The sequence below is a fragment of the Eleutherodactylus coqui genome, chromosome 13, assembly GCF_035609145.1.
Source record: "Eleutherodactylus coqui strain aEleCoq1 chromosome 13, aEleCoq1.hap1, whole genome shotgun sequence".
NCBI classification, from domain to species: Eukaryota; Metazoa; Chordata; class Amphibia; order Anura; family Eleutherodactylidae; genus Eleutherodactylus; species Eleutherodactylus coqui.
Genome location: NC_089849.1, coordinates 50,192,169 through 50,219,764, shown reverse-complemented (window position 1 = coordinate 50,219,764; position 27,596 = coordinate 50,192,169). Strand labels below are relative to the sequence as shown.

The following is a 27,596-nucleotide window of genomic DNA, read 5'->3' as shown; positions in this document are numbered from 1 at the left end:
GAAAAAGAGGCTCAGGCTGGGATGGAGGAGGCAGATAAGAGGAGGAGGATGGTGCAGCCAGGGAGGAGCAGGACAGCATAAAGGAAGAGCAGAGACAAGGACGGGCAGTGGGCGGGGCCAGCCTTCTGACTGACACCCGCCGCTGAAGCTACAGCGCACGGAGCAAGGCGACCGCTAGGGGGAGCAGGAGAGACGAGTCCCACAGACACATGGAGGGATGGACGAGCCCATCTCCGCCTCCCGGGGGTGGGCTGAACGCAATCGGTGGGGAGGAGGGAGTCGCAGCCGCCGCCGGCCGGGCGTGAACCTCAATCCAGGGAGAGACACAAACTTCTCGGGCCGGAGCATCAGGGCTGAATGGAAAGTGGCCGGAGATTGATCCGGTGGCGGCGCACTTCACCCCCCTCTAAGTGAGGGGGGTCCCTGGAGACTAGAACCCCCCTGTGTGGGTGACAAAAAGGTAGGCATTGGGGTGTCAGCCGGGGGGTGGCGCTGTGCTGTGTACATAGAGGGTCAGGGGCTGCATGGAGCTGTGTCCACTGGCCGTGTGCCTGCTGCCCCCATTGTGCCGCCTGTGCTGTCAGCCACTCATTGTTTACATCAGCAAACTTCATGCTGTAGCTTGCTGTAGGGGGCGCTGGTGGTGGCAGGGCTGTATGTCCTATATGTGCCTGATTGCGTTGCCTGCGCCTCTGTGTATACAGACGCCTTACGGACGGACGTTGCGTCCTGTGGCGGTCAGACCAGCCCGTAGTAGTCAGTGCGGCTATTTATGTAGGTAGGAAGGCGAGAACAACTAGTAAAATGGCGCAACCTTCCGCAGGCGTGTAGATACGTGGAGGTGTAGTCGTTTATTACATATTGAAACCAGCGCATAACGCGTTTCGGGGTACAAGGCCCCTTCATCAGTCAGGGCGCTGTTGGACGAGCCGGGGTATCGCCGGCCGGTCCGCTCGTGCGGCCTGTTTATACCGAGAATTGGTCATTTGTTCTTGCCTTCCTCCCCTGCGTCAGTACGACCCCCCGCCATTAGGTTGGCAGCGCCTCCGTACCACCCAGGGTAACCTTGACCGTTCTGGTCTAACAGCCCCGTTCACATCACATTACCCGGGTCCTCCAGGGTTTGCGCTGCCTTGTCTTCAGCTAGCACACAGTCATGGGCTTCTCCCGCATCAGAAGAGCCCTGATGGTCGCAGCCTGTCCTCTGCTCATCTGATTTGTGGATGGGACAAGCCCATTCAGCGCCCGCAGCCCCGTGCCGTACGGCTGGCGCTCGGATGGCGCTCGTGGTTTATCTCTGTGTGGGTACATTTGCCGACACAACACGATATTGTCTGATGAAGCGCTGAGGCTGCGTCTACACGGACGCGGTTCGTGGCGCAACGGAGTTCAAGTGTTGTACGTTTGCGGTCTGTACAAATGCATGGTGTCAGGTCGGCCTCGCACGAGCGGAAGTGCAATCTGCACATCTTAGTGCAACTTTGAGGCTTTTTTGGGCACGTGTGTCGGCGTACCCTGCTGCACGTTTTCTGCCCTCGGGGCATATTTTTTGCGCACGGGACACACTAATTGAAATGGCTAATTAGTCTGAGTTCCAGATGTTTGTTTTCCCGCAGTGTCACACACATTCTCGTGTATTTGCCCCCCCCCTCCTCCATTGACTTCTATGGGGACCTTTTGTGCGCAAAAATTCTGAAAAATAGACCATGTTTTTTTTTTTCTTAATTTTTAAAATATTTTTGCATGATTAAAATACAGAAATGTGAGCGAGCGCACTGATATCACTTGGTTCTATTCTCTGTGTATTACGCGCGCAGATACACCCTGGTCAAGCCGGTGTTGGGGTACTCTTAGATGGGATGATTGTGGGGTGCTTAAACACCCAATAGTCACCCCAACTATTATCAGTCCTGCTTGCACACAGTCCTTCGGTGAGTGGAGGCGGAGCGCCGGGGGGAACTCTTTAGTCCAACCGCCTCCATTCGCTGTGAACAGGCAGTCGCTCATCGATGAACCGCTGCCTGTTCACACTGTGAGAAGTCGCACGCTGGTTGGTTTGCTTCAGTGACTGGCGACTAATGAGCGGCTTCAGGCTAAGTATGGGTTAAAATTGCACATTTCAGATATTCTATTTTTCCTGCCGTTGATGAAAACGGACTTTTTTAACCAAAACACTTGTTTGTCAGGTGACCTTAATTACGAACTCTCAGTTTAGGAGACGGTCGTAATCTGGGAAGAGGTCGCCCATGTTGGCGGTTTTCTTCCAATAGTCGGATGAAGGATCTCTTGTTCTCGGAGGATCTTCCTTCATAAGGCGAATCTTCTGTCCGTTACGCAGATCGCCAATGTAGCGTGCCGCTCCGCTCATTACTGCAGGGGATCCCTGGTGTGGGGCAAGCCAGAAATAGTACCAATCAACAGTCCATGTAAATGGGTCTTAAAGGGGTCTTCCTGGACTTGACTATTAAAGGGGTTGTCTGGTTACCTGACAACACTTCTGCGATGCCTCCCGCTGCCATAGGGCTCCTTCACACGGCCGTATTTATGCCGCAGTAAATAGAACTTATCGATTTCGATGGGTTAATCACCGGGCCTTTTTTTTTTTTTTTCACGCAACTCTTCGCCACGTGAAAATACGTGTCATGTTTGTTTTCAGGCAGCAGGAATTTTTGCCGGTAACCGGACAACCCCTTTAATAACGTTTCCTTAGGACATAGGTGATTGGATAACCTATCCAACAGTTCTAACAGTTTCAGCTGATATCTGCCCAGCTGTCAGTGGGGAAGGAGCTGGAAGCTTGACAGCTCCGTCCGCATGGCAGTGGCCTGGGTTGGTATTGCCTTGAATTTAATGGGAGCTGCGCCTGCAGTACCAACCCAAGCTGCTGCGATGGGACCTGGAGCTGTCAGTTTCCAGCTCCCTCCCCGCTGGCATCATAACAGCTGACTACAACTTTGATGTGACTAGAAATTGGCGTGTCACTCGCGATATTCTAAAAATCGCACAAGACTTGTGGAATACGGCACACTAGGAGGCGCTCGTGTGATGCGGTGACCATGACCGGTCGGGACCGCTAGTGCAGCTGTTGGTAATGTAGTGTCCAGCCTTTCTAAGGGCCCTTAATGCTGGACATCCCGTTGGTGCAGATGCCCGGCAGTTCTTCCCAGCACAGGAGCGATCATCGCTGAGGGAATGGTGGCGGCGCGGGACGGGGATCGTTCCTGCCCGGCCGCTTCACAGTAAACAGGCAGTCAGTCATAGATGGAGCGCTGCCTGTTTACACCGGCCGATTGTCATGCGGTTTTTATGCAGCAGAAACTGAATGATAAAAGATAAGCGAACTAATTCTCGTTCGTCATTCAGATTCTCGCTGGACCGCGGGAATCCGAATGATCATCGGCCTTCAGGTGTTTTCGCTTTGAACACCTGACTGCGTTCTCTCTCTGTACAAGAGCTGACAGTCCGCTTGTTGCAGGTTTTCCTGCATTTCCCTGTTAACCTGCGATTCAGATTCCTGCCAACTTTCTAATATTTAGGTCTGTGGATGTTATCTAGGCCAAAATATTCGGTGTCCCACCTCCCCCTCGGCGGCGGGTTGCAGGCAGGTTGCGGCTCGTCTTCTCTCTAGAAGTATCACACAAACCTCTGCTGTTCTCCCGGCAGCGGGCTACGAGGGGGGATCTAGAAAACTACTCCGAAGTCCCTGAGAAGTTTGTGCGTGTAGTCCGTACAGAGAAGCAAACAATATACAACTCGGGAGCGTATATTCCAGTATTGTTCAGATACCATCCTCATAATATACTGTAGCTGCAGGGTAAGTTATTATATGGAGGGGTATTGGCCGACTGATTGCCCCCCCACCAGAGGGCTGACCGGTGTAAACATGCCAGCGATCCTACAACCTTCACACTCATTTGTCCGCCATTAATTGCATCTTTTAGGTAGATATCAAAAATCATTTATGAACCGCACTCCCTTTCGTGTAAATAGAGGCCATACTGCTGATGGTAATGGAAATGGCGCACAGACGATTGTAAGCTGGGAAGGAACATTTATAGGCCTTCCTGCCCAATGACTGGCGTATGCAGAAACCTGGGGAACATGCATCCAACAGCACACAAATACCCGTCTGATCCGTGTGAACCTCGCACATTGTATGTCTTATCTCGTCCGTGAAAAATCGCTTGCGTTTATAGGCTCATAGGCTATAATAGGTTCTTGTGCTGTGGGATACATGGACCGAAAATAAACCCATTGGAAGGGGCCCTAAGGGTGCCGGTACATGCAGCGGTTCTCTGCTGGTTGGCCCCCATTGACTCGTCTAGGTGGTGACCGGCAATCGCAGAGATCTACTGAGGCTTGCAGTGAACGCTGTGTGTACTGGCACCCAAAGGTCCTTCAATGGGTTGGACAGTGGGGGTCTCGCTGCTGACCCTTGCCGATCTTGAGAATAGGAGTCCTGGGTGTCTCTCTGCCTGTCGTTGTGGGGGTCGCTTCTCCCCACTTGGTGATCTCGAAATGAATGAAGCAGTGGTCGAGCATGTGCGGTCGGCACATTAATTTCCATGGGGCTGATAAGTACCCAAGTGCTTGCCGCTCGGCTATCTCTGCAGTCCCATTGACAGTGAACGGAGCTTCAGCGCACTTGCGTGCCCAGCGCTTTGTTCAGTCTCCTCCTCATTATTGTGGGTGGCACAGTAACCCCGCAGTGAGGGGGACCAGGGATACGAGATGAGTTTGGATGAGACCCCCACCGATCGGCAAGTTCTTCCCCATCCTGGTACATCCCCTTCGAATGAGTGCTGATTGACTTGACACGTTGTCGATTAGCACCCTTTGTCAGCAATTTGCCTGCCCATATAAAAGGGCCCTCAGGGTGCTAATACAGGGGTGCTGTTAACGCTTGTGTCATAGCGCTAATTGGTGGGCTGTACCTGCCCTTGCAGGTTTGACCTGGCAATTGTCGGGAAAATGCGAGGTCTAATAGTAGCCTTAGACAGTGTAACAATGACAGAAGACGGTGCGGTGCAGACACACGATGGTTTATGGGGTAGAGCCTGCCCATACAAGCTTACTACCTATAAATCCATCTAGCGCTGTACTGCGTGACCTTCTTACCTCATTGACTTCAGCCTGGAGACACACAAACTGTATTTTATGAGGATATGTACAGGTGCAGCTCTGTAAGCGGGGTTTGGGGCTATGGGCTGCACCACTAATGCCAAGTGTGTGCAATGTCTAAAGCGGACCATATGTATCTGCTTCCTCATAAGACAGCCAGAATGACCTGAAAAGAGAGAAGAACTCTTCAAGTTTTTACTGCGCTTTACAGATGTTTGATGTGAGCACCGTTGGTGATTCGGTAGAGGTCAAGTCGGCAGTCAAGACACACATCCTCCGTTCATTCCAGTGCAGCGGATGTGGCGTTTTAGGTTGCGTAGTGACACTAACGGCAATCGCGTTGAACATCGGTAAGGTGCAATAAAAACTGGATGAGTCTTCTGTCTTCATGTCCTTCGGGTTGTTGAAGAAATCTGTTTTTCTTCTTTTTGAATCGCCTTGTGTTAGAATTGTTACTTTGTTCATTTACTTCTGAGTTTGTGAAAGGGGAGGGGCTAATAATGTTTGATTCCGTAGGCTTCATTGTCACGGAATGTCCGTAGCGGGTATCCTGCAGCGGGTAGCCGCCTCCAAACTCTCACCATTTAGTGCGGGTTTTATTGCGTATTCCTGTGCGGTATTTACACGCTCATTGAGGAGAGGTGAAATCCACAGCGGAAACAGCGATAAAATTGACATGCAGTGGAATTAATTTCCTTACCGCAAGTCAATTTCCGCACGGGTTTTGTGCGGATTGTTTCTGCAGCTTGTGGACGAGATTTTTGAAATCTCCTCCACTTTGCTGCTACTGTAAATGCCACAGAGGGTCTGCATGGAAATCCTGCAGCAAATCGGCTGGTGTGAACCCAGCCTAAAGGGATAATGCAATATTACTATTTTTTTTTGTTAAAATCATAGGTATGTGTCAAAAGTTTTAATCCCTAGGGGTCAAGCTGCTGTGACCTCCACTGATTGCTAGAACGAGCCGGCGGAAGTGCTTGCGCAAATGCTGTCACTGCTCGCTAGCTGAAGACCCCTATGGGGCTGACTTCAGCTAGTGAGTGGGGGTCTCGGCAGCCAGACTCCCAGCGATGAACACTTTTCACGTGTCCCTATGATACATCATGTTTTTAGAAAACGTAATTAGACTTTAAGCCCCTCGAATGAAACGCGAAAGTCTATATTTTTGTCACGTATTGCTTGATTGTGGCACGATGTATAGTTGGTAAATTGTGAAAATGATCATTGTCCAAATACTAAGCATCGGTTAATTAAAGAGACTCCATCGCCATCTTCTTGTACCCCTCCGAGGGCAGCACAAGGTAGTGACAAGCACATGGATTTCAGTGATATGTCTGCTAAGTGTATCTAGTAGTTTTATCAGTAGCAGAATATTCATAGAGGACTACTTATAGTAATCCTGGATATTCATGAGCTGCAGGTAGCCACTCCCACCCCATCCTCCAGCCAATAATTGACTGCTGTCTGCCTATTACTTTGCATAGAGAAACAACTGCCAATCATTGGCTGGAGGGCACGGTGGGTGTGGCTAGCTGCAGCTCATGAATATGCATTTTATTGGGTGCTACTAATTAAATGCAAGCTTCTCCAAAACTCCTGCACAGACACAGCTGACATATATCACTGCAATCAATGTGACAGGCACTACCCAGGGCTGCAAAATCACGGTGACAGATTCCCTTTACGTCTAGACCGGCTCTGTCAAAAGGCAAGCAGAAAATCCATAAATGGCCAAGTGTTTGTTTTAGAAATATCACAGTAATTTAGAGGCGGCCATTCTGAGTGTTGGAGGAGTCCAGCGTCATGACTTCTGTGATGCATCTTCCAAATAAACCGATTTAGCGTTTTTATAGAAGATTGATTGTAGGTTCAGCCTGAATCGGCGCTGAGGATCTCTGCTGGCGTTAGGTATAATAGATCTTAGGGACGGGATGACGGGGAAGGTGCCGTCTGTTTACACGCAGGGTGTGCAGACGTGGTAGGCCAACGTGGACTTGGTGCCTGTTTGATGGACTCAGACGCACGTATCGGCGGTCTCGGCCGTGGCGCACGGGACCTGATATCTGCTACTAGATTTAAAGCTCCTCTAACGTTGGGCTCTCTGACCCGAGCGGTGTTTACAGCGCGTTACGCACGTTTATTCTGCACGTGTAATACGCGGTAACAAACTTGCATTACTTGCAAGCTGTATTCTTGTTTGCACACTAGTGCCGCCCATGTGTCAGACCTTCGTTCAATGTGGCATCACTGCAGTGGTGAGAAGCGTTCCCACAGTGACGAGCACCAGGACAGGGGTCCCCCGCTCTCCAAATCAGTGGGGGTCTCTACAGTGACACCACAAACTGATCCGAAAGTTAGCGGATAGGGGAAAACCTGTATTCTTGTACAACCCCTATAATACTACAGAGACATTTTATCTATGTCTTGTTTTGTCTATGTGTGTGTGTGTGTATGTATGTATGTGTGTGTGTGTGTGTGTGTGTGTATATATATATATATATATATATAATAATTTTAATTTTTTTTTTCCAACCTCCACGTATTTCTTCTAACTGCTGGAATCGGGAGTCCTACTTCCCTTCCTCTTTTCCTGCGGTTTTGTTTGTGGTTCAATCTTTTGATATAACAGGGAATTTCTTACGCCGATCCACAGGATAGGTGATAAGGTTGCACACTGGGACCCCCGTGTAACCAGAAAATAGCAGTGCCCGAGTCCCTCTAGTGCATGACCACCACTACATTCACGGTCTATGGCAGGGTTTCCTAACTTTCCAGCCTAGCGGCACCCCTGGGGTGCATAAGGATGTTGCGGGGCAACCATGCCAAAAAGGGGGTGTGGTCTGGGGCATGGCTACATGCGTAGTTTATCACAACGTATGAGTTTACCTCTATTATTCCAGTGGCCCCAGTAGTAATAACTCCGCCTCTCAATGGGCCCAGTAGTAACAATACTCACTTTTATGCCCTCATCAGGAATAATGCTCCCGCTTATTGCACAATGATTAAAAATGCTCCGTCTTATTGTCACATCGTTAACATTCTTCTCTTGTTGCCCCATCATTAATAATCCCCCCCCCCCCCCTTGTTCCACTTTTAAAAATATTGTCCTACCATTAATAATGCTGCTCTTTGTTTTCCTTGTCAGTAATAATGCAGCCCCTTGTAACCGTCCATCAGTAGAAACGCCCCATCATCTCGATAAGCGATAGTGTTTACCTGGCCCCTCTTATGATGTATAATTTAACCCCCCCCCCCCCCCCCCCACACACACACGTTATACTCCCCTTCTTTGCTGTCTGAGTAGTCTTTTACTTTATGGCCTCACTTGGCCACCTGGTAAACTAGTGTCTTAGAAGGATGCCTGTAGCAACTTCTACTGCAGCCGTAGTTGCGATTGGCCCCGGAATGTGATCGGCCCACCGGGTTCTTTTCCAGTGGACTGAATGGCCAGTCCAGCCCTGTTGACGCAGCACCCCTGGTGGTCAGCAATCACTGGTCTATGGATATAGCTGCGGTTATCAGTGATCTCTCTCTGTCCTATAGAAATGAATAAAGTGGTGGTCATGCATGCTCCCTAATGCTCTGTCCGCTAGAGGGCCTCGGGGACCGCTGTTCTTGTGATCTCTGTAGGTCCCAGCCATTGGGCTTCAGGAATAAGGTGATTACATGTTGCAGGTGATTTTTGTCTGCATTTGGCTCATTATTATACTTGGGATTCTCCTTTATTTTCTACTATGGCCTCCTAAACCAGAACATGTTTCCTTGTCCAAAGCCCATGGAAAAGTGTACCTTTTGAGGGTTATTCCCCAAATTTACTTTTATTACTTATCCATAGGATATCTGATAGGTTTGGCGTGGACTCGCCACTGACACCCCAACCAATTCCAAGAATGGGGGTCCTTTGTCCCACTCTCCTTCTCGCTGCGGGTTTGTTGCAACCCTCCTTTCCCAAGCATGCACTGTGCTGTCCCATTCATTTTAATGGGGTTGATGGAAACCATTGATTACAAGCACTCAACTAACTTTGGAAGTCCCATTGAAGATGAAAGGAGCAGCATCGCACATGCTGGACCACCCTTCCATTGAATTTCCTCTTCAATCTTCCTCTTCAATTTTTTTTATGTTTCCTGAACCCAGTATAAGAGTCAAGCACAAGAACAGTCAATTATCTAATCCATATTGCTCTCCGCCCTGTGTGGGGTATTAAGGTTACAAAATATGCTACCCACTTATACTTTATAAATGCTAATAATGTTTATTTGAAACTAAAAGAAATCAATTATGTTGCTAAGCCAGAGATTGATGCATCCGGGTTGCAGTCTATTACCACTCCCCAGATGGGTCTTGCCAGTGGGACCGTCCTTACAGTTGGTTTATACCAATGCCTTGTGTGCGATAACACTGAATTAATGTTCAGTACCTCCTAGTAATTAATAGGGAATTATATAGTACCAGTGTTTCTGGTGGCGCAGTGCGCTATACAGCTCTGCTCCATGCATGTCACACACACACAGCACTGCTACATGTAAATCCCATACAGCTCTGCTACACACATTCTTCATACAACAGGGATGAAAAGCAGCACAGTAGAGTCCTGAACACACTGATCACCTTCTGGTCATGTGACCCCCAGACTGCTCTCACACAGGTGACTGATCACATGATGGTGAACTCATGACAGGTCCTGTAAGCACACGGCTGCTGTAGGTGTTCGTTAGTATTCCATCCCCTACAAACCCCCCGTGACCACAGTTGCTATGGAATACTAACGAACACCTAGCTGGACAAAAGCCTTGTGCTTACAGGACCTTTTGATTGTCACCGCCATGTGATCGGAGCATGTAACTGTTGCTCCGCACCTAATCTTCTGACGTCACATGACCCGCTCCTAATCACATAACTGTGACGTCATCACAGGTCCTTCATCTGGAAGTCATCCCGAGTGAGTTATGCATCCCGTACGCGTATTTACATCTTCGTCAGCACTTCGGCCCTATTCACCAATCAGGTTGCTGGAATTGTGAGACAGACAACCCAAACAACCAATCGGGTTGCTGGAATTGCTGAATAGGGCTGAAGTGCTGATGAAGATGTTAATATGCATCCCCTACAAAACCCCCGCGGCCTTAGTTGCTATGACATAGGACCTATGATGATGTCATCATCATCATCATGTGATCAGGGGCGGGGCATGTAACGCACCCATGCACGGACGGACAAGTAGTAATTTGATTCTATCCATAAAGATAACTGATTGGTTTGCAGGAATGTTGCACTGGGTTTTAACTTCTTGGGTATCTTTGCCCCGGACATTTATAAGTAAGAGGGATTTCTGAATTGGTTTGTCAAGCTCTTAACACTCCTTTATACTCTTGTGAGGATAGAGCCGGATTTCCTCAAGTAGGTTAATTATTTCCATGATTCCACTATCCACAGTATAGGGGTAAGTGTCTGATCGGTGTGGGTCTGATCGCTGGATCACAAGATCGGAAGTCCCGAGTGTCCCCGGTGGGCTGCCACTCCATTCATCTCTGTGGGATTGTGGAGACGGCTAAGCTCTGTACTTGGCTTCAGTTTTAATGTAGTGTAGTAGCGTTGCATCTTTCAGTAGCTGCTATGTATGACTAATTCTTCCGGGTTGTGGAACTGGCATAGTGATAAATAATATTGATCGAGAACAGGCTGACTTTGAGAAAAATGTATTCGGGTATATCCATGCCTTGTATATACGGCAGTTAATGTCTGAAAATTGCCTTGACCATGTGCCAGTGGGTTGACTCAGTCATATGAAAATAGTCATCAGGTGATTGCAACTTCCCTGTATCGGTGTCGAAAAGCAGAATTTAGAAACCCTGTTGAAAATTCTATGTAAGAGCCCAAAGAGGAAGGAACCTCAAGGCATCTAGTTTGTTGAACAGAATTAAGATCCACTATAGGGACCTGGTTTGAGACTCGAAAGTAATACAAGATGTGACTGGATACAAGATGTGACTCAGGCGGGCATTGAGGCTCTAGTACCCTGTTGTACCGCCTCTAGCATGGATACAAGATGTGATACGGGGGGGCATGGAGGCTCTAGTACCCTGTTGTACCGCCTCTAGCATGGATACAAGATGTGATACGGGTGGGCATGGAGGCTCTAGTACTCTGTAGTACCGCCTCTAGCTTGGATACAAGATGTGATACGGGTGGGCATGGAGACTCTAGTACTCTGTAGTACCGCCTCTAGCTTGGATACAAGATGTGACATAGGCGGGCATGGAGGTTCTAATACCCTGCTGTATTGCCTCTAGCTTGGATACAAGATGTGATACGGGTGGGCATGGAGGCTCTAGTACCCTGTTGAGCCACCTCTAGCTTAGATACAAGATGTGATACGGGGGGCATGGAGGCTCTAGTACCCTGTTGTACTGCCTCTAGTTTGGATGTAAGAAGTGATACAGGTGGGCATGGAGGCTCTAGTACCCTGTTGTACCGCCTCTAGTTCGGATGTAAGAAGTGATACAGGTGGGCATGGAGGCTCTAGTACCCTGTTGTACTGCCTCTAGTTCGGATGTAAGAAGTGATACAGGTGGGCATGGAGGTATACAGATTTTGTATGGTACCCTGTGGCATATTGGTGCACACTTACTGTAACTGATCTTCTTGATTGTGCACACTCGTAGGCTGTTGTAGGTGGTGTCCAAGAGGGTCCCATGCATCTTCTATTGGTGATAAATCTGGTGATCAGGCAGCCATAGAAGTGTGACAATGTTGTGGATGAGGAGGAAAGAGGGGTGGAGCAAAACCCGTACAGTCGTGTTTGTTGTGAACAATGATACTACATACGTGGTGAAGAGAGTGGAGTGGTAACTCCAAAAGTGGAGGTGCTGCCTGACCACATGCACGCGGATCTGCGCCTGAAGGCCTCATGTTCACTTGAAAAATACAATCCGCGCAGAATCTGCTGTGGATTTCCACGGCGGATTCCGCAGCGGATTTGCCTTAAATAGTATTTTTTTTGCATGCAGATATCCGCACACATTGCTATCAATGTGATAGCGATGTTGACGATCCACGCGGAATCCGCGGCAGAAAGGAGCATGCCGCGTTTTTTCTCCCGTGCGTGATAAACGCAATTCTTTTAAAATGCCATCCGTGGGTGCAAAAATCAATTTAATGGACCGCGGATGGCAATGATTCCCCATGGGTGGAAATCTGCTGCGGAATCCGCCATTCCATTTAGCTAGTGGACATGAGGCCGAAGGGAAAAATGACATCCACAGGTATTTAACTACCTGCGGGTGTCCAATGCATCCCTATGGGGCGCGGATCCGCGTGCGGGAAAAACGCTGTGGATTTTAAATGTTAATTATGCAGTGGACATGAGGCCTTACTCATTTACTGGTCCCAACACCTCCAGTCTGGTCAGAACGGCCCAGGTGACGGCAATTCATCGACACAACCCTCCAGCTTCTCGCATCCCAATAATGCGCCCCTCTCAAACTCCGTGAACTGGGAGAGACCTCTTTGTGTCGTAAAGGCACCTAGTGGTCAACAAGCTCTACACAAGTGGAAGAAGAGGTCACTAAACACTTATAGGCCAAGGGTGGAATCACTTTTAGGGCCTTGGGTGACAAGACTGTTCATCTGATCACACCGAAACTCTAATCATTTGCATATCTACTTGAGATGTCATAGCATGTTTATGATTTTTTTTTTTTTTTGACCATGAATGTACATTTGATTACTAAACCGCCTGTGAGAAAAGGAAACTTACCAGGTGAAACTATCACACAGATATACTGAGAGAAAGGAGCCTTAGTAAGGAGGAGCCTGGAGGATTGCCTTAAGGCATGGAATCTGTCCTTACTATGAAGCCAGTGACCCTCCGGGCCGGGACGTGCAAAGATGGCTAAGCTGCTTCTCTACCTGATACACATACATGGCATGTATTGGTAGTCTGAGATACTACATGCTTCTCTGACCGGCCGTTGCTGCTCATATGGACACCACTGGTAAACCATTGCAGGTGTAATGTCTTAGACTAGCGATGCATACTAATACACAGTGTGCCGCAGCTGGTCAGAAAAGTGGTGCGGCCATCTCTGCATGTCCGGAGGTTGTTTTTGGCACTCTGCAGACCTCTGAATAGCCTTTATTTGGGACTTATTCTACTACGGAGAATAAGTGTGATAGTAGAATAATAATTTTTTGAAGAAAAAAACCTGTAGTTCTTAATGCAGATTTTTGAAGCCTGAAGCGGATGCAGCATGCAGGAGGAGCAGAAAGCCTTCCTTTTAGATTTTCCATTTCTTTTGAATCCACTTCTGGCGTTGGCTCAAAAATCTCCATCAAACCGTCACAAATACTGCAGCTTTTTTCCCAGAAATTGCTGCATGTGAAGCCGCCCCGATGGCAGTGAGATCTTGAAGATTACTCCGCTCAGAGAGTTGTTCTGAGACTGTTATCAGCGCCGTCTATAAACATCCTGCTCCGGGTATCTGGAATGGAACAGCCGCCTCTTCCCTTATCCAGCAAGTCATGTCTTTGATCCATCATGTAGAGATGTCAGATCGGGGCATCCAGTCTAGCCTGTGAGCTGGGAACAACAGTTTCTTAAAGTCCTGGAAGAGTGTGAAATCCCTTCAGGATGAGCGGGAGACGCACTGTGGAATTCTTTTTGCCACGGACTTTGCAGCAAATCCACAGCCAAGTCCCGTGTAACTTGTGGATTTTGGTGCGCTGTGTAGGGTGCAATCTGTGACGAATTCCCCCAGAATTGAAACAAATTAGAAAGTGCGGATGGGATTTGTAAATTGCAAATTGGTTTCTCAGATTTGCTTAATTCCAAAAATCCTATTTATCCAAAAAACGTATTTTTTTTTATTGTTTTTTTTTTCCCACTCCAGAAGGCTTTATGCAATTTCTTGATTCTGTCTTGTAGAATACCTGGTTAAGGCTGCTGCATGTCCTAAACTTCTCTAATGATGCTGACCCCTTGAAACGCTGCTGTTTACGTCCTAACTGTTCATGTCTCTTGCAGTTAGTGCGTATATAGCTGTCCACAATATATTGTATGGGGTGTGCTTGGAAGCTGAACTTGCTCCATACATGGCGCGATACAACAGCCACGATCGGAGAGAACTCTGATCATGGCCGTTAACCCTTTTAATGTTCCTGTCAGTTTTTGCTTTCTATCTGTTCTGTGTGTTTTTATGTTGTCTCGTGGCTGTTTTTGATGCAGTTCTTTCTTGGATTCAGTAGGAAGAGCTGGAAGTCACTTTTTTTTTTTTTTTTTTTTAAGTCCACGTCTGGCTTTTGGCTTTATTTTTTAAAGACGCTTCTACAGTTCTGGATGCAATTTTTGAAGCGAAAATAATGCATAATTTTTGCTAGTAATAAGAAAATATAGAGGAAGGATTTAGACTTTTTTCTTCTGCTGGATTAATTTCTGGCTCAAACTGCATTGGTGGTTTCCATCCCCCCCCCCACCCCCCTCAAAACACACACACACCAAAAAAAAATAAGATAAAAAAAAAAAAGTCGTGAAACCATGCTTAATCTATTTTGCCTGGGAAATTTTATTAACGGGCTTGTCCTGTGTTTAAAAAAAAAAAAAAAAGTTGTATGTGAACGCAGCCTGAACCATATCCGTCACTTGTGACTGGTGTTTTTCTCGCTGAAGCCGGACACAATTGGTGCAGTTTTTGTGGTTTGCTGGACAGAAAAGCAAACTCTATGCAACATTTTTCTGTCTGGTACAGAAAGGCATCCGGCATCAAAATTGCTGTGCTGAATGCCTTGAACTGTCATGGGGTCAGTTTCCCTCCTGAACCTCACTACATCCCCGGACCACCGAGGGTACACTGTTTCCAGCTGCTGGCAGTGACTGCATACGGGCTGAGAGTGCACTTGAATGGCTGCGTACCTCTAGCACACTGACGTGCGCAGTGTGACTCTGTCTTTTCCTCTGTCTTTTCCTCTTCCGAGCGGAGTGCGTATGGACAGCGTATCCTACGCTGTCCATACTAGGTATAGGGCTGACACTGCGGACGAACGCGGAGAAATGGCGCACACTGAAATTTATTTCTCTTGCGTTTTGATACAGTGTCCACCTGCCGGTGTCCCTAGATAAATGAAAGACCGTAGACTTTCATTGACTCCATCCACCGCGTATAACTGACGGGGTACATGTGTGTCATATGCAGTGATAATTCGCCCGTGTGAACGAGACTGAAGTTACAAATGGAGAGGGCCGCACGCATGGTAGCTTCCTTTCTGGAGTGTGACTAGTAGGTGCGGGTCCTGGAAGCGGCACCTTTATGGCACACAATGTAAGCCTGCCATAAACCTCCCTGCTGGTAACACCCCTGTGGGGTTGCTTCAGTCAGACAATGTCGCCAGAACAGGCTGTGCATCCTTGCTGAAGGCCTCATCCGCAAAATCTGAGGTGCCCTGTGTGAGAAAGCCACACAGGAAAACCTCAGCGCACGCTTGTGGCTGATCATATCTGAGGGGTCCACAGATAAGTCGCCCACCTCAGACCCCGGCGCTACAGTCTTAGGAAAGCTCTGTAAGAGCCCTTGTTGCCCCTAGCAACCAACCACGGCGCAGCAGCCTTCATTACTGCTGAGGTAAAGTGAACGCTGTGAGAAGCACCGTGTGTGGGGGGTACTCAGATATGAAAAATTATATATTTTTCTGGATTTTGCCCCAGTTTTCCCCATCCTGTTGTGAGGCGTGAGGTTCACGGTCGCAATTTTAATAAAATACACATTAATAGGGTATTTCACAGACAAACTCCTCAGCGCGTGACTGTATGCTGTGAACACACCGACCGCCACTTCCCTGCCATCTTTTTTTCCTCACGTTCCAGTGCTAATTCTGAAGCTGTGATGTCCGTTTCCTCGTGGCCGTTATCACTTGTGCCAGGCTCTCCCATTGCTTCCTCATTTAGCAGGGTGGCGCCTGAATTAGTGGTATAATGATAGTCGGCCATAGCGGTATCGCTGGAGCGTAAGATTGAATACATTAGTGTTTATGACTGTTCTGTGCATTTTGGCAGTAACATCCATTACATTATAGCTAAATTATGTATACCCTGTGCGAATGTCTCTGAGCGCGCTGCCGCCCACAGCGTGTCCTGGAGCCGCAGCGAGACCGAACCTGTCGGGAGTCACTGCTAACAGGATGTGGAATTCCTTAGGATCGTATACCATATGTATCTATCCCTGCGCACCCCGTATAGATTACTCGGGTTGTACGCATATCCTCGCAGTTTGTCCCCAGATACCATTATTGAGGGGGGAATCTCGCACGAACGGATTTTAATTGCGGAATGCATGATCGGCGTCCGAGCAGAAGATTCACAGTAGAACGCGGGCATTGTACGGTCGATCCTCTTTTTTTTTTTGTTCCACACTCCGGTATGAATTGCGTATTTGAGGAGCAAATATCCGCCCGGAAAAACGCTTGCATCCGTGATCTTCTGCGATCAGTCACAATTACTTTCCGTGAATGATCGCAGGTCTTCTGCTGCAGGAATCTACATGCGGAATCCGACTCATTATGTGGGCCAGGCCTTTATATTTTGGAATACCCTCCCTGACGGTCAACTTTCCGTTAATTTTGTGGGGGACTTGTGATAAACTGGTAATTTGGACAGAGGGACAAGCCTTGGCACTGCTGGGGCTTGTAGTTCAGCTATATTCTTGGTCGGGCGCGAGGAGCCGGTACGGTTCTCACGTTGGATTTGCAGACTGTAAGCTCCACAGGAACCGATGTGAATGAATAAATCAATTCTGCATTCTGGATTCCTTCATGTCCGCTGTGTTGTTACCCTTCATCTCTGCCAGACGACTTCTCCTTTCGCTCTCGCCCGCGCTTCTTGCGTTCACCATCGATCAATACCTCACTGTTCATCTCCGTTCTGCTCGCTAATCACGTCTATTTTACCACCTGTTGTTCCTTCATTCCTCCTCTCGCCCTTCTCCTTCCCATGCCAACCTCCCCCCTTCTTTTTTTCTCTTTCTTCCTCTAGTTTTGCCATCACAGCACATTCCAAGACTTTCAATTAACTCTCCCCACCTCCACATTTCTCCTTTATGAGGGTGGGGGGGAGTAGATCACATTTAGTATGTTCACCGGGCCGGTCGTGACCTCATTGGGGGGTTCCAGAGCCGCCCAACTATAATGTTAAGTGTTGTGTTATAAAGTAAATTAACCTGCTGTCCTCTGGGTCCGGCGCTGATATCATTCATTCGCAGTCATGTGATGTGTTTTCAGTAACTGTAGTACCTGGTTGTATTATTATACATTTTTCTTTCTCCATGTCACAGATGGGCGGTACGAAAAGCAAACCACGTGAAGGTGGGCCACGGAGCCGCAGTCTGGATATCGCCGGAGACTCACATACACCTTTTCCTTCTCTCTCGGCTTCTCAGACTCCGAGTAAGAGCCTTGACTCTCACCGTCCTTCTAATCAGCCATTTGGGGGTAATTGTGATCTTACACCGTTCGGAGGAGTCAACTTTTCGGACACTGTCACGTCGCCACAAAGGACTGGTGCATTATCAGGTGTGTAGAAGGGATTTGATGTGAGCATGGATTAGACATCCGTTCCAGGATATGATGGTGTGTCGGGGCATTCCTGTTCATTGAGTAATACACTATAGTTTCCTCCAAAATGTAAAGATTAAGGGCGGCTTCCAACGGACGTATTGGCACACGCATAAAAAGCATTCCTTGCACAACCCCCCCACCCACCCCAAAAAACATGGCATGCTCTAGTTTAGTGCGCATTTGCACACCAAATGCATTTTTGGGGGTGCACACCCAATACCCGCATAATTGTGTATTACGCTGCACAGTTTTATCGGAAAAAGAACACATGGAACTATTTAGGCTAATAGCCTTTTAAATCAGGGGATGGGTGTGTCCTGCACCCATTTGAAATGTCCCTGGCAGCGCAAAAAGTACAGTAAAATGTGCAAGAACGCCTTTTAAAAGCATGACATTAAGTGCGCTAATACGTCATGCTAAAGCATGCGTTTTTGCTAGAGATGAGCGAGCATACTCGGAAAAGCACTACTCGCTCGAGTAATTTGCTTTATCCGAGTATCGCTGTGCTTATCCCTGAAGATTCGGGTGCCGGCACGGAGCGGGGAGCTGCAGGGGAGAGCGGGGAGGAACGGAGGGGAGATCTTTCTCTCCCTCTCGCCCGCCCGCTCTCCCCTGCTCCCCGCTGCGACTCACCTGTCAGCCGCAGCGGCACCCGAATCTTCAGGGACGAGCACAGCGATACTCGGATAAAGCCAATTACTCGAGCAAGTAGTGCTTTTCCGAGTACGCTCGCTCATCTCTAGTTTTTGCGCATACTCCCTTGTGAAGCGGATCTAATAGTGTTAATGCAGTTCTATAACTTGAATCTGCGTCCCATTTCTGTTTGCATCATTATTTGGCAGCCGTCTCCCCTGGATCAGCACATACCTGCTTGGTGTTACATGCACAGGTTTGTACACGCTGTGGCCACATCATAGATTATATGACAGTCTCTGTAAAAGTTATTTGGAAATCCAAAATATCGTGTACCCATTAGGCTATATTCAAATCTGTGCTGAAGGCTCTGGCGCAGATTGGCACAAAATGCCAGGCATAATAGCGCAGCGTGTTTACAAGGTAGCTGTGTTGATTACAGGATTTACATGGCCTGAACATTGGACGTGAACATTCGTAGGGCCGTTCGGACCACACGAATGCATACGAATGAGCAAATGCATATTATACAATACCCCTATACATTATAATAAAAGTAGTATACAATACCCTTACAATACATGACTGATCTCGTTGATTGGCACTTATCAAACAGCAGTCATTGGCCCATGTAAAAGGGCCCTTTAAACTACCGTCCTGTATCTCTCACCAGCAGCGGTAGCAAGAAAGAAACAAACTGTTACTTTCTTTGCAAACTGCTACAAAGCACCTATTAATGATGCACAATGCTACGTGCAATTCAGTATGTTCTCGGATAATCCCTACAAAATTCCCCTGGCTGCATTACTGCATTTTAGGATCAGACCCTCTGTGAACAGGAGCAGTTTTGTTTAGTATTTCCGTTCCCTAATATGTTACACAACCTCCAAACAAGCTATTCTCAAAGTGTGGTCTATGTTGTTGGCTGGCTGTACACGGGCAAGTTGTCATTGCGAGATCCGCGGCGATAAATCACCTGCAGAGCTCGCATGACTCCCTTTCCATAGGGGAACTATGAAAAGCGCAGCCCAACGTCCACGAGCGGAGAATCATAGCGATTCTCCGCTCATGGGATTCAAATCACAGCATGCCACGATTCTCATCAGTGAGCCTGTCAGTGCCCCTCCCCACGGCGGAATATTCCGCATCGGCCGTTGACAGGGGGCCTTAGTGGTATAACATCACTGCATGGTTCACATCACATCATTGTAGGGGCTTTCTGGGCAAATTCTATTGACCTATCTCCAGGATAGGTCATCTATAGTTAATTGCCAGGGACCTGCCACTCGGGATTCCCGAACGTTGTCATAGAGGATAAAGGCGACAGTGTCATAGAGCTTCACTCTCACTGAAATCAGTGAGGGCACTGCTTTCTATTATACCTCTACGCCTGACCCCAGTGTCGGAGGCAGAAGTGCCTGATGTGTAATGGGGGGCTTAAGCTCTCATTGATTTTAATGGGAGTAAAGCTGCCCCGGAGACTTCCTGCTCCAGCCCCATGATTACACGTAGAGAGTCGGAGCGCTGGCTGCTCAACCAAGAGAATCCACAGCGGACATTCCTTGTGCGAGAGAGTGAGACCACCAATGCATGTAGTAGTTACGGATAAGGAAAGCATCACTACTCAAATATTTTATTTTTTTTTTAAATAAAAACTGTGCCACACCTGTCCACAGGCTTGTGTGGTTTTGCAGTTCAGCCCTAATCACCTATTTATGACACCAGAGTGAAAGGGACCCTTTTAAGTGAAGGGGACTGAACTTGCAGTACCATTCTGGGCCACTACACCGTACAGAGTTGTACTAGCTTTGGCTCAGAGTTGCTTTGGCAATCAGAAGGAGGGCCCCCACTAACCTGATCTTGATAACCTATCTTGTGGTTAGATCATACATTTTGATAGTCTTAGATAACCCATTTAAGGGGATGCATCACTAAGCTAGCATGCAGAGAATGCACGTCCACCGATGATCAATTGATGGCGTTTCTTGAAGTATGCCATCTTTTTATAACCGTTGCCATACCCCTTTGACTGGACTAAAACCTGAATTTCCAGGTTTGAAGTAGATTTTAAGTTGGGTATAGACATTACCATTAAAGTTAATGATCCAACGCTAAAAAGACAATTGCCTTATGTTACTAGGACTGAAATGATTGCTTCCATCTGTTGTAACCGGTGTCCGCCTTGTTCTAAGGGTTCCCAGTCGTTACTGATTAATCCAATGGAGAAGACCTTTTTTTTTTTTTTTTTATAAGCAAATGACAGGGTTTTACATTCTGAAATGCCAATACCATCCGTTCACGCTGCCTTTTCTCTGCAGGGGGCGTCACCACCTTCGTAGCCCTTTACGATTATGAGTCTCGTACGGAAACGGACTTGTCCTTCAAAAAGGGAGACCGATTACAGATCGTCAACAACACGTGAGTGGGACATGTATGACTTTATTCTGACAGCTCGATGGACCCGGTGATTACGACTCCTACACCAAGTGGATGCATCAAAACCTCTCTGCGGCTACTTCGTGTTTTTCTAATGCTCCTCAGGAATGGCTTTGTTGGCTTTTTATCTAGGTTCTTCAGATGAGCAGTGACTGTAACGTCTGTCTTTACATCTGTGCTCAGTAGTGTATCATCAAATAGTCATGCACTAATAATTGCTTAAAGGGGTTTTGTCATTAAAAAAAGATCAATACTTAACTATTCCTCCCAGCCCATCTTTTTACCGCATCTTCTCCAGTCCCCCGGGTCACCTCACCTCCAGCCGGCTGGATCCTTTTCTTCTTGTTATGATCCGTCCATTCTCAGTAGTCTCCTTCCGGCAGGTCAGCGTAGGTTACGTCACTAGTAGAGATGAGCGAACGTACTCGGATAAGCACTACTTGTCCGAGTAATGTGCTTTATCCGAGTATCGCTGTGCTCGTCTTAAAAGATTCGGGGAGCGCCGCTGCTGACAGGTGAGTTGCGGCGGGGAGCAGGGGAGAGCGGGCGGGAGAGAAGGAGAGAGAGATCTCCCCTCCGTTCCTCCCCGCTCTCCCCTGCAGCTCCCCGCTCCGCGGTGCTCCCCGAATGTTTCAAGACGAGTACAGCGATACTCGGATAAAGCACATTACTCGGACGAGTAGTGCTTATCCGAGTACGTTCGCTCATCTCTAGTCACTAGTGATGTAACGTTCACTGCCTAGGAAGGAATGCCGATCTGTTGCTGAGACTGCGCATGCACGCTGTCTCGCCGCGAGAGTTCATATATAGAGATGAGCGAGCATACTCGCTAAGGACAATTGCTCGATCGAGCGTTGTCCTTAGCGAGTATCTCCACGCTCGGAAGAAAAGGTTCGGGTGCCGGCGCGGGTGACAGGTGAGTTGCGGCAATGAGCAGGGGAGAGAGGGAGATATCTGCTCCGTTCCTCACCGCTCTCCCCCGCCCGCCGCCGGCAGCCAAATCTTTGCTCCCGAGCAGGCAGGTGCTCGCTAAGGGCAATGCTCGATCGAGCAATTGCCCTTAGCGAGTATGCTCGCTCATCTCTATTCATATACTATTGCAGAGAGATGGCGCGCATGCGCCGTCTCTGCAATAGCTCGGCACTCCCTGCTAGGCTATGAACGCTATGTCACGAGTGACTTAGTGTACATTGCCCTGCAGGAAGGAGACTGCCAGCAACGGACGCTTCGTGACCGGAAGAAAAAAAATTGGGCTGCTGGAGGTGGTGACCCTCCCAGTCATTGTTACAAGGCTTGTATAAGGAGTCTGACTATGGCTTGAAGGAATGCTGCCTTCCAGTAGGTGGCATTGTGGAGGTATTATTCCATCTCCCTTATTTGCATATTACCCAGAGGAGCATGCATGGCCATTTGGGTCTTCTCACTCACTGTAGGTGCTTTCCCTAAGGAGAAAAGATGGCGTTTCTGACACCTGAATCCTACTGCACACTGATGAGAGGAGAAAACCATGGGGAAAGCTATTCCTGCAGCCAGTTATCATACAGGCAGATACAGAATAACAAGGAGGAGAATGGCTGCTCTCCTGGGACACAGAGAATTTTTTAGAAGTTGTTTTTTTTTTTTTAACCCAAGACAAATTTGACTAAATCAGATTGAAGGATAGGAGGATATTAAGAGAGGAAGTCCTAGAATAATATTTTTTGTGAATGTTCTACATTCAGTGTTCTTTTAATACATGGTTTGCATTTTTGGTCTATTTAAAATGTTATTCCATTAATTGCCAATCCTTAGGCCATCAGCGTATGAGTAGTGGAGATCCCACTCCCTAGACCTCTTCATCAGTTGGCATAGTGAAGAGCCAGTGATCTCTGCTGGAGGGCACAGCCTCGCCACTTGCTTAGCTGTCTAGCAGTACAAGGCACAACTATGTCCGTAACTATGATCAGAGCGGTTAGCTTGAATGAGCTGAGCTGCAGTACCAAACACAACTGCACACATGACGAGTTCCAAATGGACTAGAATGATATGCTATTGGAGAGTAACACAAAGTACTAAATACCATGCCTGCTCCAGGAAGTGAAAGTAGATAAATCCAGGCCAAAATAGCCACATGATCCATGCCTGCAGTAACGCCCCATGTGTAATGTTGACCTGTTTTGCACATATTCTGGTCTTGTCCGTTGGTTTTCTGTTCTAATCGGTTGCTCATGTGCTCGGCGCTCTCTCTTCTTCTCAATCTTGCACCTTTTCTCTCTGTCACCATGTATGATTCTTTTTCTCTCACATGCTGCACATAGGAGGCCGGACATCAGGTATGTGGCTAGATGGGTATCAGGTGATTGGGTGTTAATTAGGTGTCATTTGTGTCCTGTAACTGCGTGTTAGAATAACCTTTTATGTCCTGCAGGGAAGGTGATTGGTGGCTGGCTCGGTCACTCAGCTCTGGACAGACGGGCTATATTCCCAGCAACTATGTGGCTCCTTCAGACTCCATCCAGGCAGAAGAGTGAGTATCTTTAGAAGTGCATGTCTCTGTTATAACACCTCCCTCTGTTATATGCGGAAACACATTTTTCTTTAAATGGTCACTAACTTTTCATGTTTATATTTGAGAACTACCAGAAGTGCGAATCACTTTATTAACCTAAAATACTATTTCTACGCTAAAATATCACTCTGAGGGCTTATTCACACGAACAATAATCTCGCGTGCGTTTTGTGCGATGTGCACGAATATGAAAGCCATTCTTTTGGATGGATTCATTCACACAAGCAATTTTTTTCCCCTTTTTTCTCTTGCAATGATACTGTGAAGGGGAAAAAATATGGCAGCACGTTCTGTCTTTGGGCGTTCCCTCGGAACGCCTCGCCTATTGCTTTCAATGGGACCTTAAAAGATATTACATTATGGTACTCGCATGCTGTGTGATGTTTCCCATTGAAGTCCATGGGAAATGTTGAGATCCTATCATGTGCGTGAAAGTCTCAATTTCACAGAAACGTTGCAATTTTTAAATCCAAAACGCTATGCAGAACGGTGAAAATCGCATGTTGGCAAGCACAATATTGGGCCGAGTTTCTTGGACTGATATCTTGCTCGCCCATGTGAATGTAGCCTAAGTGCCGGACACTAGGGGTATCATTTTTTTTTTATTGTGCTGTCCACTGCCTGTTGTCATGAAAAGTCTCTCGAGTAACAGCGATGACAAGATGGAACACAGAAATATGGGGGGGGGGGGTCTTTGCTTGCTGCTGTCTCATTTTGCTCATAGAAACCTATGGGAAGAAGGAGGGAGCTGTAGGGAGACAAAAACAGAGAGGCATCCACAGACACTGCTGCAGCTTTTGAGTAAGTGATTTATCTGCCCTCAGTACTTGAGTCTCTTTTGAACTCCTTAGCACTGCTGTATACTATCTTCCATGATGTTATTTATGAGGGTGTGCTACAGACAGAGAAGATATCCTGCTCTCCTATGTGTATAGTGTATGGAGACGACATAGCAGCTAGTCGCTACCCACAGGCAGGGAAGAATGAGAATTGGAGATTCATTCACTGGGAACTGTGTTGCAGTACCAGACTAAACCACTACAATTCAGACAGAGCTATCTGCTTCCGGTGCTGTCTGCACTGACAGTGGGCCCAATAATCCACTATTGATAAGCAATCCTGAGGATAGGTAATCAGCAGTAAAAGTCCAGGACACCCTCTTTAAATTCCTGTCTTGGTGAACCTTCTGCAGATATGGCTATTTTTATTACTGAGGGTCAGCCGGGCAATCTGAGCCAATGTGACATTATTTGTTGCTCTGAATTTTATTATAACTGCAAAATGGCTCCCCCCCCCCCCCCCCCAATCCTCCCGAAGAGAATGGCCATTTAAATGATTATTCCGAGAAGAACTGATAGTGTTCTACCTAGTGCAGGGCATTAGGGGGCGAAACATGACACAAGGATCCTTCTCGTTATCCCTGCTGGACCTACCCTCAGCACAATCCAGTTTATCACTTTGGACCATTGTGTTCCTTTTAAGCCCTCACCAGTTTAGGGATGAGCTCCATTTGTCCATCAGGGCTCATTCTACTTCAAATGCCTGTAGCCTCGGTTCTATCAGTGCTATCAACATACTTTCGGTGTAAATTTAAAGCCAAGATCTTCGACCTTTTTTCAGATGACTCCAAAATCATGTTGGTAGCAGTAACTGAACGGGAGCTACCGCTTGACATGGGGTTGGGAATATTGAATTTACAGCTGTCCCTTTTCAGTCAATGTGCAAAGCAGAGAGAAATAAAAAAAAAAAAAAATCAGGTCCTGTATATACCTCAAAATGATACCAATAAAAGCCACAAGCCCTCATACAGCTCCGTCCACGGAAAATAAAAAATGCTCTGGTTTTAGAATGTGATGACACAAAAAAAGTCCTCGTTAAAGAATAATATTAATATTGTGCAAAAGTAGTAGAACATAAAATCTTTAATACGTTTGACTAATTGGTATCAACCGTAGAATAGGTAACATATTTATACCACATGCAGAAATCCATAAAAATCCCAAAGAACAAGGGGGAAATAACTCCTTTTTTTTTTTTTCATTGCACTCGAGCAAAAAAAATTACATTGAGGAAAAAACGGAAAAAGTTTTGCCCACTACATGAGTAAATGATTTACTGGTTCTTAAGGCTAAAATGAGTTATGTTACTAAGGGGTTAAAATTGCATTTAAGGCAACCTAAGCATAATATTAGGCCGGGTTTCTCGAACTGATATTACGCTCACAAGCGTGCATTCTCACGCCAACACGAGGCGTTCTGTTACAAATGCCTCCCATCACTTCAGTGAAGTAGCGGGGCGGCTTTCAGCTGCGTTGGAGGATCGGCAAGTGTTTCCCATTGTTTTCAATGAGGAACTTTGCATTACACTCAAGTGCAGATCGCACGCTGTGCGACGTATTCTACTGTCCCATTGAAAACAAGGGGTGATGCGTTCCGAGGAACGCAAAAAGACAGGACATGCAACGGCTTTTTTACCGTATTGCTCATGTATATGACTCCTTTCAAAAGAATGGGGTCTGTATTCATGCGTCTCGCAACACACAAATCTCGCACGAGTTTCTTGGCTGTGGCAACAAAATATACTTGATATGCGACACATTCAAAATCTACAATAAAAGCCACCAGTTCAGAAGTTTTTTCTAAAGTTAATGTGAGTGTTGGGAGTTGATATTATTTGAAGATTCTTCAAATATCTGGCTTCACATTATGGTCACCCTCTTGCATCCAATCCTTACGCTTAGCCTTGCAGTGCGTTTCTGGACACGGTAACCCTTCTATAATTTGGCATCAGCTGATCTCTGTGGCAGAGTTCCTCTGCATTTATTTACACTAACTTTACCCCTTGCAGGTGGTACTTGGGCAAGATTACACGAAGAGAGTCGGAGCGCCTGCTGCTCAACCAAGAGAATCCACGCGGGACGTTCCTTGTGCGAGAGAGCGAGACCACCAAAGGTGAAGGGCATAACAGTACATATAGTAGTTGTATACGGTTGTGGACAATATTGGGCCATGCCCACATGACCAAATTGGCGTTGGAAAACTCTAATGTGAATTTCAGTGGAAATCTGGGTCATAAAGCCATACATTCAAGGCTGTGTTTACACAGAGTGCGATGTAGGTCAGTGACCATCTGAACTACATTGCACTCGTTTAGCCTGCACTTTTCTGGCATGTGTAATGTGGGATTCACATCGCAGCAAATGATCACACGTGCTTCCCATAGTTAAAATGGTAAATGCCTTTCATTTGCATGCAAATCGGATGGCATTCAAGTGCGATGCAATTTTTTTTTTTCTTTACGTTCCCATAGGAAATAATTTTCTATTCTTGAACAAGAATAGGACATGCTGCGATCTTTCAATTGCAGACTCCTGGTCTGAAATTAAAAAATCACTCATATATTAACCCATTGAAAAGGATGGGTTCTTTTTACATGCGAGTTCTGTCCATCCCACAATTAAACAGAACTCATACATGAAAATCATTCGTATAAATATAACCTAAGGGCTCATTCACACGACCGTGATTTTGTTGCGTATTGATGCACAACCGCGTGACATGAAAGTGAATGGAGTCAATGAAAGTAAATCAACTCTTATTGATCCATGTGTGTGGGAACACTGCATGTGGATATACATGAGAAATAGATCGCAGCGCACTCTATTTCTTGGTTAGCCTGCAGTGTAAGCCCTATTTTCTATAGGCATCGTATACAACACTGTCCATACACAATATATTGTGTATGGGCGGCGATACATACACAACCCCACTATGAAAGAAGTTAAAAAAAAAAAAAGATGGTCAAACTGCACATGACAACGTGCGGGAGATTCGGGCACTTGCTGCCATATACACTCTCTGGCGGCAAGGTAGGCACCACAAAGACCGGTGAAACACTACAGGCCACCTGCAGCGTTGTACGCATACGGTCCTGTGAAATGAGGCTTGCGTATAGATTTCTGATGCGGATTTGCATCATAGCTGCTGTGCATCCACACACAGATTAACCAATCCATGCGCATTAAAACGAAACGCGGATTTCAAATCTGCTGATGGGGGGGAAAAAAACTGCACCCTTTTACACTACTGCATGAATTCCCATTTAAACAAATTGGACACAGCATTCATTTTGCTGCAGATTCATAGCAAATTCCGCCGAGTGTACACGGCCCTTTTTAAGGGTAAACTCAAGTTTTTTTAATAGGAGAAAAAAATAAAACCTGAGCGTTTCCCATTGCAGTTACTCTTTTAGAATT

At 47.0% G+C, this 27,596-nt stretch overlaps 1 protein-coding gene across 2 annotated transcripts in view; it reads left to right on the top strand.

Annotated features, from left to right (window-relative positions):
• The first annotated feature begins 246 nt into the window (after positions 1-246).
• The window catches only part of SRC (SRC proto-oncogene, non-receptor tyrosine kinase), a 41,108-nt gene continuing 13,758 nt past the window's right edge, over positions 247-27,596 (top strand). Inside the window, exons 1-5 of one of the 2 annotated variants that reach the window (XM_066587237.1) lie at positions 247-460; positions 17,442-17,679; positions 20,676-20,775; positions 23,201-23,299; positions 26,189-26,292. In XM_066587237.1, the coding sequence (XP_066443334.1) occupies positions 17,442-17,679; positions 20,676-20,775; positions 23,201-23,299; positions 26,189-26,292 (541 nt within the window). In that variant the 5' untranslated portion in view covers positions 247-460. Of the gene's footprint in view, positions 461-17,432; positions 17,680-20,675; positions 20,776-23,200; positions 23,300-26,188; positions 26,293-27,596 lie in introns of those variants that run through there. The other variant, XM_066587236.1, reaches the window with a different exon arrangement.